The sequence below is a fragment of the Poecilia reticulata genome, linkage group LG2 (assembly GCF_000633615.1).
Source record: "Poecilia reticulata strain Guanapo linkage group LG2, Guppy_female_1.0+MT, whole genome shotgun sequence".
Classification (NCBI taxonomy): Eukaryota; Metazoa; Chordata; class Actinopteri; order Cyprinodontiformes; family Poeciliidae; genus Poecilia; species Poecilia reticulata.
Genome location: NC_024332.1, coordinates 39,535,435 through 39,548,863, shown reverse-complemented (window position 1 = coordinate 39,548,863; position 13,429 = coordinate 39,535,435). Strand labels below are relative to the sequence as shown.

The 13,429-nt window shown below is 38.2% G+C and overlaps 1 protein-coding gene across 1 annotated transcript in view; it reads left to right on the top strand.

The window, feature by feature from the left end:
* The window catches only part of ptpn4a (protein tyrosine phosphatase non-receptor type 4a), an 84,519-nt gene that overhangs the window by 40,181 nt on the left and 30,909 nt on the right, over nt 1–13,429 (top strand). The window contains exons 3-10 of the mRNA XM_008402567.2: nt 3,218–3,325; nt 4,402–4,444; nt 4,951–5,029; nt 6,351–6,395; nt 6,658–6,710; nt 11,230–11,350; nt 11,930–12,017; nt 13,333–13,421. Of these exons, the coding sequence (XP_008400789.1) occupies nt 3,218–3,325; nt 4,402–4,444; nt 4,951–5,029; nt 6,351–6,395; nt 6,658–6,710; nt 11,230–11,350; nt 11,930–12,017; nt 13,333–13,421 (626 nt within the window). The remainder of the gene's footprint in view (nt 1–3,217; nt 3,326–4,401; nt 4,445–4,950; nt 5,030–6,350; nt 6,396–6,657; nt 6,711–11,229; nt 11,351–11,929; nt 12,018–13,332; nt 13,422–13,429) is intronic.

The window sequence follows — 13,429 nt, the reverse complement described above, 5'->3', positions numbered from 1 at the left end:
YATATCCAAAGTTGGATTGAATAATCCAGTTAAAGTCCAGACATAAAAAGGGCTTTCGTAGAGAAAGTTGCAAAGTTCTTTCTTTTACTCGGGTTGCATTCAAACTATTAAATTCTTTATAAGTGGCTGGAGTTAGGACCATTACTGTGGTTTAAATGTTKAGACAGGAATTCATTTTACAAGCAACTAATTAACTGATTAACCAGGAATTTGGGAAAAGTCAAATCTATAGGTGGAAGAGAAAGTAATTTAGTAAGTACTGAAAAGACATGATTCGTTTTTAGKTTGATGGATGTAAGTATAACATTTTATTTCATGATCATGTTTTCCTGTCTACAGTCTTTCTGTAACGTTCCTGAACTTCCCTTCTCCTAAAATACAAACTCATCCTCCATGTTCAGTCTTGTTTCCTGTTGCAGAAGGGAAGTCCATGTGTCACTAGGCACACAGACATTGGGATTTCCCCCTTCAGTGTCACTCCAGCCACTGTCTGTGGGTCTGTTTTTTTCACTTTGATGCCAAAGATAAACCTCAAGGGTATAAAACTTATCATCACATCTTCCCCCTCTTCTCCCCCTTTCCTCCCGCTCTCAGCCAGTCTCTCGTGGTTGCTCTTTATCACCATGTCTCCTTCCTCTCTCCTCACTCTCATGCACACAGACACTTTTTCAGTCGGCACAAAGAGCGTTTGTCTCACCCGGTCGCATCGTCAATCACCTCTTTTCTTCCATGCTTTCTCTAGTCTCCCTCAGTGTCTCTTTCTACTTTCATTTGCATTCTTTCGCTTGTTCCCCCCCCCCTTTGAAAGTCTCCAGTAGTTTACATTGTGTGACACTTGGTGACACATTCTCCATGAGTTCGACCCATCAGCTTATCAGCTACTCTTAAAATTTTTGTTCGGTAAGAGGACTGAAAAGGACCGCATGCGGACATATTTGTGTGATTCAGTTTTTATTTCAACAACATACGGCTGTCTGCCGTTGCGCTGGCTCACATTCGGTGTGCACGCTTTCAGCGAGCACAGTGTGAGACTCAGAGGGCTTCCACATCCAACTGAAAAGCTGCATCATACAAAGGAGAAGCACTGGAAAAGCTCTAGAGTTCTCATGTAGAGAGGATAAACGTGATACAAACAGAAATGTTTTTCACTTCAATTTTTCTTTTAAAAGGGCAGTATTATGTACARTTGACATTTCTGAGCTTTAAACCGTGTTATAATGTCTTCACAACATGTTGAAATGTTCTTTCATGCATTTTTGAGAAATTATTTAATCACCCATGGCAGCCAGTCAGCTGTGCAAAACGCCTGGGTGGACCGAGCGCCGCCTTCGAGAATGAAATCCCAATCAGCTCCTAAAGACTAGCCAGCAGCAATTAGTAAACACCTGGTGAAACATCTGCTGAGCTCATTATACCAACTACTTCTCAGTGCAACGCTGGTAAAAACGTTGTGATGGCTTTCTTAAAGAGACAGAGGCCCAATTTCAAGGTGTTAAATTACAAAGTCACATTTTTTTTTAAGTAATACATGGCATTTTTATAGCAACGGAAGGTAACATAGTTATTTGATTGTTCTAAATAATGGCACTATGTGACTGTAAAGTACCTGCCTGTCTCTATAAGTGGGATGCAACTAGATCATAAGAATTTATCATCGCTTTGTGTGTAGGCCACTCATTCTCTTTCTAAATATCAGTAGAGTTTGGCCAATCAGATGTAATCAATTACATCAATCAGTGAACAGGGTGTGAAAACGTCCTTTTCACAACCAAAACAGGTGTGTAAACACGTTACAATGGCCTAGTCAAAGTCCAGACCTAGATCTAAGTGAGAATCTCTGGTAACACTTAAATATTGATCTTTGCAGATGTTCTCCATCTAATATGACTGTTGTTCTGCCAAAAAGACAAGCAAAACCACCACTGCTGCTGCCCTAACGACCTCATTGTGAACTGATTGCTCTTATGTTAATTATTCCCAGCAGTTGTTTTACWCCACTTCACAAGTTCAAATGCTGAAAAAGAACAGAGGGGCACACAGGCTTCACTAACATTTAATGGAGCTTTGACAGCCGTCGACTACACACACACACACACACACACACGCACGCGCATGCACACGCACACACACACATGCTCCCTGCCAGCTCTCCTAGAGGGCTGCCATGTCAACATGTCAACTGTCAGCTATCGTTCGCTCACACACCCTGCGCTGTAAAACTGTGTAACTGTGTCACCAGGGCAAACAGGAGAAGTGGACGAAAGCACAAACTGTGTGTGTGTGTGTGTGTGTGTGTGTGTGTGTGTGTGTGTGCGTGTGCGTGCGTGCGTGCGTGCGTGCGTGTGTATGCGTGCGGGCGTGCGTGCGTGCGTGCGTGCGTGCGTGTGTGTGTGTGTGACTTTTCTCCCGTGGGAGCGCTGATGGCGTTCCACACTCTGCTTCTCCCTCTTGCTCTCAAAGTTACAGGATCAGGTGTGAATTTCTGCTCCACTTGTGTTCCCACAGTTTATCCTCTCGCCCGTCCTACGCTCTCTCAGAACGATGAGGTTTTAATGATGGATTCGATCAATTATTCCTCGCTTTTTCCAGCCGTTCTTTCTTTTCTAAGTGGCACTCTGTTCACTCTTTGAGTTGCCTTCCCCTTGTTTACGTTTTTCCCCCTTCCATTAGTGTGACATTTCGCTGTCTGGCTCGCATCCAGTTCACCGCAGTCCGTCCAAAAGTCAAATTATTTTCTCTCTTTCGAATGCACGGTCAGGTCCCGCTTCCGTTTGGATGATTTTGAAGTCAGCTGGATTTGAATTAAGTTGTTTTAACAGATCGATTCTGTTCATTAATGTGAAAATACCGTCATTAAGTGTTTGTGATAACATATTTCTGCTCAATATGGAGATAAATTTAAAGAAACAGCAGCCCACAGGAGTTCATCAGCTTAAWTCCTTAAACATGTAACTCCCCAATGCGGTTGGAACCATATGAAATRAGGCTCAACACGGACTAGTTGCAGATAAATTTTAAATGGATGGAATGTTTCTGCAGCAGCGAGGGTGTTTTTAAATAATTTAGATGTCTGTGGTGGGAAAAGGGGATTCGGCTCGCTCGCTGTTTCTTCCCTGACCTTTCARGGGGGAGCTGCAAGATGGGATTCGCAGACCGTTTTGCCAAGCAACACAACGAGCAGCGAGCTCATTCGTTGTTTTTCTTTTCTTCTCCGCAGAAGTCGGATCACGGCCAGGTGCTGCTGGACGTCGTGTTTAAGCACCTGGAGCTGACCGAGAGAGACTACTTTGGCCTGCACCTGGCTGATGATGGCTCAGACACACCAGTTAGTATCCTGCTCTCAGTCTGCAGTGTGCGTGTTTGTGTGTTATTGTAGTGCCATCAATTGTGGATTTATGTAGTAAAGATCTGTGGGATTTTAAKMCTTCTATAAAACTGACTTAACTTAATATCTTCCATACTTGAGTGTAAAAAGGCAATTATTTCAAACGTTTTACATTCTAACAAGGATGCATCTGAAACTAAATAAAAAGATACTGTTCACCAATTTGTTGATTTATTTGGTAACACTTAATGTATTTAAATATGACATAACATTTGTCATGAGCATGAAGGAGCATTTATGAATCTCATTTGGTAAATAATTTTTCACATAAACATAACACCTGTAACGCTCTTTCATRAAAATGAAGGAGCATTTATGAATGTTTTACTGTTGTCATWAAGTGTCATTTGGTAAATAATGACACTTTTAATGCAAAGTTGCTCTARAMGTTGCATTGAAAGTCTGTTAAAAGTGCCAACTTTGCATTAAAGTATTATTTTGTTAATGATGCAAAGTTGGCACTTTTAATGGACTTTCAATGCAACTTTTAGAGCAACTTTGCATTAAAAGTGTCATTATTTACCAAATGAYACTTTATGACAACAGTAAAACATTCATAAATGCTCCTTCATTTTCATGAGAGAGCGTAACAGGTGTTATGTTTATGTGATAAACATAACGCCTGTTATGTTTATCACATAAAACCTGTCTATAATTTGCAAAATCTATATATTTTTGTGCAGTTTTGCCTTAGAGCTATGTGTTGTTTTTCAGCAAATTGCCTTTTTTGAATCTATATACTCCAATTACTGATTTATTGTTTACTAAATTATTTGCAGATTATTTAAATAAATGAGTCAACACGATTAATTTGACTAATTGTTTCAGCTCTAGCCTGCGTTTTTTTTTTTCCTCCCTTTTTTATTACCTTGATTGTTTGATTGTTTTGTTTTCATCTGTGTGAGCCTTTGGCAGGTTTCTGTGTTTGTGTTGACGGCCACCGGTGAATAATTGAAATGATGTGGTCCAGCTTTGTGCAGAGTGACTCTAAGTCTGTTCTTATCAATATTTTACAGCGCTGGCTGGATCCCAATAAGCCCATCAGGAAACAGTTAAAAAGTAGGTGAAATCCACCACACACCACCTGAACTCTTAACCAAACCATCAGAAAAGTTCACCCTACTCCAACTTGATCACTTTTCAGTGTGTTCCTATCCGCAGTTTAGTCTCAGTAACATTTAACAATCCACACTTTGCCTCCAGCAAAAGTCCATGATGTCATTTACCATTCTGAAAAYGCCTGGAGCAATGATTAAACTCCATTTCAACTCTGCTCTTTTTTTTYGTTTTGATAATGAGTAATAGAATTTGTAACATGCAGGACAATTAAGGAGTAGCTCAAGTGGAGCCGGCAGTCGTCCTGCAGCAATGATTGAACTGTACTTCAACTCTTGTTTTTATTTCGGTTGATTGACTCACCGGCTGAAGACACCACTCGCTTTTTCTTTGTGCAGAGTTTTGTGAATGAAAAATGATGTGGAGAAAATGTTAATTGTATAAATGGTATACATGCATGAGATATTAATATAATTGAAATGCTTTATGTTTCTCCTGACTTCCTTCAGGAGGGTCTCCACATAACCTGAGCTTCAGAGTCAAATTCTTTGTAACTGATCCGAGTAAACTTCAGGAAGAATACACACGGTAAGTCTGGACGTCATCACCACAGTGTCATTGTGTTACAGGTTTTACATCATTTCATCCACATTATTAACTGGAATTTGAGACAGAATTCATGTTTTTCTTATTTCTTTTATTTTTATTTTAGCAGGATGCAAAGTAAAGCTACTTCTAGGTGTTTGAGTTTTAGGTATTTGATTTAAACCCTTTCTAGCAGCACCTAAATATGTAAAGATCCACTTCTTTACAACTTCACTTTAAGATGCAAACTAGTATATCCACATTAAAGAGGCGTCCACACTTTTTGCCACGTGAAGAGACTTATCAAGTTGAAAACTCTCTCAGGCAACAAAAAGTACATTCTTTATTTGTATCTGCTAAATAATAAACTAAGCATGCATTTTTTATGCAACAAAGCAATAACCCGATTTTTGCAGAGAAGAGGCTTATAAATCACGCAAACACAAAACATGACAGGACAAGGTTGCCTTTTAAAAAAGGCATATTTACACCGTCAAGAACTACAAATGTGTCACACTTTGTAGAAAATGTGTGATGCAGATTTAGCCAAGTTTAATATATGGCTGGAACCACATCTGCTTTTTAGTAAAACTGCTGCTTGTGTTGCTTTTGCTGGAGTTTCTATGAAATTAAAATGGAAGCAAAAGCTCAGTAAATAGAAGATAAATACCATGAAGGCAAACCCAAAACAGCTAAATGTTAACTTCAGCATCTGTCCTAATGTGATTTAAAAGTTGAGCATACAGTTACATTTGACTCTTGGTGCTCTAATAATTTGGAAAATAAAGACAGTTTTAATATTAATTTTACTTGAAAATGGTAATTCTTGTTAAATTTTTACTATGTTCATCAATAAAATCAGTAGCAGGTCATGCATAGCTAACATTAGCGATTTTATGAAGCTGAAGGAGGAAAATAGAACTGGTGCATTTGAGTAAGAGCATAGAACCGTGACACATACATAAAAGAATAGATGATCCCACAATCTCTGCTTTTGCATAATCTGAATCCTTTGTGATCTAAAATTGTCAGGAAAAGCACACACACTTCCGTATCCGCATTTCATTGTGACACCAGAGAAGATATGAATTCTAAGAACAGTTCAAATGTAAAATATTTGCCACTTGCCGGCTTTACATATAGTTTTGCAGTACTTCTTGTACAGTTCCTCAGGTAAAGAAAAAATGTTTCCTTAGTTTATTGTGGTTGATGATCAAAATGTAGCCTTTGTGGAATGCATTCACTGCCCATTATGTCTAATTTTTAAAACCAACTGGACAGTTTGCTCATCTGTTGTCATTGTGTTGTGTTTTTCCCCCATAAGGTACCAGTATTTCCTTCAGATCAAGCAGGATATATTAACTGGAAGGTGAGCACGTCGTACTTTAAGGATCTGTTATGTTATAAAAGTAGGATGAGTCATRAAATGTGGCTTTATGGGAGTGAACCTCTGGCTTCATGCACAGCGTGCTAWTTAGTTTTCTTTTTTTWATCATTTTTGAATTCATTTTTATCAAATCCTAATATTATGTTCTCTGAAAACAGCTACATCTTAAATATTATCCAGTGCAGAAATCTTTGACGTTTTGTGCGTTTGAGTTAATGCGTTTCATTTTTCTTTCTATTTTCAGATTGCCCTGTCCTCACAACACAGCTGCGCTGCTGGCATCCTATGCTGTTCAGTGTAAGCATTGCTCCCTGGGTACACCCATTACACGTAACAATGAAAAGGCGATTCATTAGGGCTCTCCTTAGCTACACACACTGTTAAATGTAATGRCTGTGGTTGCTGGAGTGCTTTTACAACTGCTGCTCTGGAAGCCATGGAGATTTTCTTTAAAACCATGCGGTGGGATGGGTTTCTATATTACCATTGGTTACATAAATATTGCATGCGATGCTGGTTTTCTCWAAAGTCGACCTTTAATAATAGATTGATGTACAGAAGCAGATCGATAGGCGAGTAGTTTGGCTAACTGCTGAGTTGATKTCCAGTCTCTCTTCATATTTACAGCTTAATGTGCATTTCTTCTTGCTTTTTGATAAACAGCCAGAACAGGTAAATTACAGCTTTGACTCTCTAACATTTATTTATCTTTGGTGACGAGCTCCATGTTGGAAGGTCTCCTTGCCATCACCCTAATGTTTAGCTGCCTCCATAGTTCCTCTGTCAGATTGTACCACTCCAAAATGTTAATATTACTTCCAGTCAGAAGGAACATAGATTCCTCTAAATCTAAATAATTTTGAACTTAACTGTACAGAATGTGTCTGAAAAGCCTAGTTATCGGTATGGAGACAACATTCAGGGACCGCTTCAACATTTTTCTTTGATTTCACAGTTTATTTTTCATCCCTCCTAATCCCCCCCCAAAAAATAAATATTAATAATAATAATAATAATAATAATAATAATAATAATAATAATGATTTTGAGTAGTTTTCAGTAGCTCACAAATGGTTAAAATGACAAAAATGCATCTCTTTAAGAAGCCTGTTCACATTGTTGTTATCTTATTATTGGAAATGTCGGTGTGAAACTAGAGATTCGATTATACCAATAGATTTTAGGAGCTAATCTTATTGAATCCCAACACATTTCTTAAATTCTTACTTATTGTATTGATGCCTTGTTTCATTTGTCATTTCAACACCAGTAACTCCTCCCCCCTCCAGTCCCTCTGCTCCCCTCCTCTWTGGCATATTTAGCCAGGAATCTGCACAGCYTCAGTATATAGGTCAAACAAGAGATTTGACCTAGACCTTCGTGACTCTGACCCTACGGCTTTTACACTGACACACACATACTGTGTTGCTGGGCCCATGCTGTCACTCTTCACAGTGCCAGCACAGATTATGGAGATAAATGTTTGCTTTGCTTTGGGGAGGAAAAAAAATGGCTTGAAGCAGCTGCTATGCTGCTAATTCAGCTCGACTGCCAGCTCTGCTGACTCCAAATCCCACACTCAAGCCTGCATTCTCAAAAGATCTAAAATCCCTCCTGGTAGCCCTAAATTCCTGTTTTATGATCGACTGAAAAGCTGCAGAAAAAAGTACACCGTCCTTCAACATTGTAAATATCTTGGTGAAGGGGAATAAAATGCGGGTTAGCTGTGTTTTATCCCTTCCTGTTTCTGTATTTTATTTCAAGCTTACACTTGAAACGGCTGTTTTCATTGGGTTGACTGCTCGGTTTATTCTAAGAGTGGTTGAAGCAGATAGAATACATTTGTATTCTGCATATACTTACTGATGCATGCAAAATTAGATTTTTATTTATTTTCATTTGTGAAAAATTCAGAATTCCTGTTTTTCAATTTCTGATTTAAGATTTTTAACATTAGACCTTCCAATATCGACTTTAGTTGATTTTCATACATCACTTATTTTGTTTTTTTGTTAATTTCATATATAAAGTCGAGCCAAAGTAGAAATATATGCAAAGTCTTTATAGTGAACTTTTGTATTTACATTTTAAACATTTGTAAAATAGTATATGGGTTCAAAAAAAGTTTTAAAATTAACATTTGTAGACAAGTTTTAACCTCGAATGAATAAAGAACAACTTTACTGTAGTTTGCTGTCTCCCTCTCTCAACTGGAATAAACCGCAGAAATGCTGTTGCTGGGCTGTTTGCTTTCAAATTTTATGATTTATTTATCTAAAACAGACAATGTACAGCAGACATTAACCTCAGAGGAAAGATGCATCGTATCAGGTTGTATCACTGGTGCTAATTTCCAGCTGTASGGCCCGACTCCGCTGGTAATTTTTTTTATGTAAGAAGAGAATGCATAAAAACAGCTGGACACTATTCAATAAATATAATTCATAGTTGAAACAGCATGAGTTATACAATCCGTCAGCATGCAAACAACTCCTATAAAGTCACTCATAACATCCGTACTCCCACTCACATCTGCTCAAATTTACCAAAAAAAAAAAAAACAACAACAAACAAATACATTAAAACAGACTGAGAGTATTCAGCAGATACTGGAAAATAACTGATTCTGGTTACAAGCCAATTTCTCAATTATTTTAATTTTTTTCTTCTTTTGCATTTGTTTTTTYTTTTAGTTTTTTTTCTGTCTTTGCAAGTAGCCTTTAACTTTYACCAGCTCCTTTCATTAAAAAAAAACTAAACAAAAAAAAAAACTTTACAGCTCAAACAACAAGAAAACACCCAATAAGGAACTCACATTTTAGATCCAAGTCTTTTGGCGGATGCCGTCACGACCACAGTGTTCTTCTCCTCACCTGTTAGGTGTTTTAATGTTGATGCTGAACTGTGCAGAGCCCTAGTGGTGTGTACGCATCAATGAGCGTCTGAGCTGCCATTGATTTGTTGGTCAATATGCTTAGGCTACGGGCCTGCAGGTCAGTCAAGGGACTACTTGAACGAATTGATGTTTTTAAGCTTCAGCTGAAAGCAAGTGAGCTAATGGGATCCACTTTTGGCTAGTAAACCCTGAGGGCTCTGAAAGCTATCAGGAGTCTTTTAATTCGTTCCGTTTGCTGCCCGCGAACCTTTTCATTACCTTCGAGTTGGAACCATCGGGTTTCCTTCTATTTGTCTGAGACAGTTAAATTGTGTTTCTTTAATAAAAATGATTTTATTAAAAGGAAAGKTCCAAAACAATAAAGGCAGGTCTAATTTCTTCCGTCGATGCCTGTTATGTTGTAAAAYACATTGTACGCACATAGAAGTGCATTCCCATTGGTTTGTTGAGAGGAAAGACAATGCATTAGACYGCATTTGTGGTCTTTAGAGACTTTAATTGGCATTAGCAGYTAAAATTAAACAGAAAACTGTAATTTTAACTGCTAAAGTTCACAAAGTAATAAAATGTCTAATTGTTTTGACTAAAGATTGGGGAATTTCTAGTTGTTTAGAAATGGCTCCTAATGACTTTTTGGTACATGTGTGCGTCTTAGATTACCACAGTCCAAAATGGCCCACAACTGGTTTGTTTAATCTAGTGGCAGGCCACAAAATGCATTAATTTAAAAATTAATTTGTGATTTTTTTTTTCTTCTTTTCAGTTTAACCCATTAAACAGTGAACACATTTTTTATGAAATATGTTTATGATTAAAGATCTAAAACAAAAAAAARATTCAGAACTGTTGCCTTTTTAAAACAAAAACAGACGATTTCCAAATTTTCTGGGTCATAAATTGTTTTCTATTTTCTTRGTCAAATTTTGAGTAGATTTGACTTGCAGTCAGTGGCCAAACAAAAACTGTTCAAGGACAAAAAATGGTCCACAGGCCACGTTTTGAACACCCCTGTTAGACCCTAGATAAGATTCACATGAAAGTTCAAAAGCGTCTGATCATAGCCCTRTAACATTTTAATCATTTGATGCTGTCACATCACCMTGCCCTAATCATACTTGCATTGTGGCTTTAATGACACATGCAGTTCCCTTTTTGATAATGCAGGCCATATTCTCAGAAAATCTGGGGTGAAGGTATAAAAGGACTTCATCGTTATCTGCGCACTGTTTCTGTGTAAACTGCTGACACCACAGAGTGGATTACAGAAAGATGCACAGATGTAACAAAGTTCAGCTGTGGTTTGGTGCTGATTTAAAAACAAATTAAAAAATACCGTAGCGATAGTTTTTATACTGTTCTCTGGCTGAAATTACTTCACTTTAAGCAGACATCAAAGATTACAGTTTTTTTTTTTTTTTTTCAACAAATAAGGTGCCAGCCAGTCAATTTGTTTTGATTTTTATTAGTTTATAAATAGATTTTATGTATTTCCAGTTGAAAATAATACAAAACGGAACATAAATCATGATTTTTCTATCAGATTTATGTTTTCTTACCAGTAATAACAAAAGGTGGAACATGATGAGGTAACATCTTGGAGCTAATCATTATTCAACCACAGCAGATCAGGTTTGAAACAAGTTTATAACTCACTGTATTGGTAAAGTTGTAAAAATAAAAACTTATTTGGAGTGGAAATCCCTTTSTGCATGCTTGATTATTGAAGTAGTGCCATCATATAAAAGGAAAAGGGAAACTGCTTTGACTTATAGACTAAAATTAGGCAATGTTTTTCCAGAGGAAATGAACCAGCAATTTTCCAACTAGCATGTAAAATGAAGGTCATTTGTCAGCAGTCATTCTGGGTTTGTTTCATTAAAGTCACATATTGGTCTTTTTTCCCCCTCTCTCTTCCTGTAGCCGAGTTGGGGGACTACAGTGAAGCGGAGCATTCTTCCGGCTACCTGTCCGAATTCTGCTTCATCCCAAACCCCCCACAAGACTTCCACAAAGAGGTCTCCAAACATCACCAGCAGCACAGGTACGCCGAGCCGCCCGCTGCAGGGCTGCTGGCCGCCACTCAGACTGGATTATGTGTAAACGGGGAGAGACGGCGGGGAGAGCAGACTCTGTGGTGGGAAAGAAGCGTTTTCAAATCCAGATTAGATTAAAGTCTCTGTTACATTGTTATGTCTTAAATTTTTTTTTATTTAGTATTTCACAGTTCTGGAAAAGAGATTGGAGTATTGACAAATATTTCCATTCATTCATCGGTACAAAAATATGCTCATCCCTCCCTCCCTCCCTCCCTCCTGAAATTTTAATTTCCCCCCTTCATGTGCACCACATTTTGATCCGCTGGTAATCTTTAGAGACGTCCACACCTACAGTAGCATAGTCCAGTCTGTTCCGACATACACACATTCACACACCAACACACTTTTTGCGCTGCCCTTTACTTGACCCCTTTTCTTGCAATTACTTCAATTCATCTGTGGCTGACGATTTCTTTTTCTTTTGTCTCCTTCTCCCTCTCTGCCACCCTGTCATCGACGCTCCCGTTGCACTCACCGCCACGCTCTCGTCCCCATCTGTCTCCGTCCCCTCCTCCCTCTCTCAGCGGTCTATCTCCTGCCCAGTCGGAGTTTAATTATCTGAACACAGCACGCTCGCTGGAGCTCTACGGGGTGGAGCTGCACTATGCAAGGGTGAGTAAGGTTTAATTCCATGTCTGTTATTTCCTGCGTGTGTTTCTATATGCTTATGGCAACATAAGATTTGTGTAGCTTGAACGTTGCCACCAGTTGCAGAGGCGAGCAGCTGTGCAACTGGAAATGAAACCATTAGTTTCATTGTTTACATTGATCCCTTCTCATCTTAAAAGCAGAATCMTGAGACCGTCGTTCTTTTCACATCCGCTGGATAGATGTAGAATGATAAATAGAAAAAAGATTAAAGATTTGTTATGTAACCCCCACTCTAAGGATGAATGGTGCTTTCATCTTGTCATTTCCTGCTCATCCTATAGAGAGAATCCACACGACGGAAATTAGAACAATGTACCATCAGCCATAATGCCATGATGGGGTGGAAATATGAAGAGATAAGCTGTTGGGTAAACAGTGTAGATTCAGCTGAACAGTGCTGAGATAAAAAAAATAAAAATAGGATCAAGTGCTCACAAGAGACATGTTAAGCATCCATCTTAAAAATTGAATCAAATGAGTCTCTTTCCTCATTTAGTAGGAGAAACACCGTAGATTAATTTCATTTTTAGTAGGAGTCATTTGCTCCACTTGTGTTATCCATGATAACTGATCTGACTACATGTGGAGTTTAGTCCGTATCAAGAAAATTTAGCTAATATAGTTTCTCCCATCTTAATAATCTTCTGTAAAACCACAAATCAGTGGTTTATTTGTCTGGGATTTTCTTTTTATAGAGCTGATGCTGCTTTCTTTGTTTTTAGTCCATCTCTTCTGATTTCCAAAAACTCTAAATATAACATATTTTAAAAATACAGGTTTTAGTCTTACTTTTTAAGCCTCAGCTGAAAGCAAGTGAGCTAATGGGATCCACTTTTGGCTAGCCATCCCTGAGGGCTCTGAAAGCTATCAGGAGTGCTTTCATTCGTTCTGTTTGCAAACCTTTTCATTACCTTTGAGTTGAAACCATCGGGTTTCCTTCTCTTTGTCAGTTGTTTATGTATTTTCAGTTCTGGGTAAATGTGTAGGTTCGGTCGATGAGTCCCATTGAACTTTTTCGCATTTGTCGTGCTTTAATTGTGAAATGAAAATGAAATTATACATGGCTTTCCAAATTTTTTTAAATAAATAATAAATCTGCATTTGCATCTTCACATTACCAAAATGATTCAGAAAATTTGACCCGTGAGTTTGAACATGGATGGTGTAAATCAAAATTTAACATAAAAAAAATACATATATATTTTCTCTGGTTCAGCTCTGGTTTTATTATTCCCTCTCTTCATCTTACAAATGTTGCCTCTTCCTCTCTGTTTAGGACCAGAGCAACGCAGAGATTCTGATTGGGGTGATGTCCGCTGGCATTGTGGTTTACAAGAACAGGGTACGGATCAACTACTTCCCATGGTGAGTGA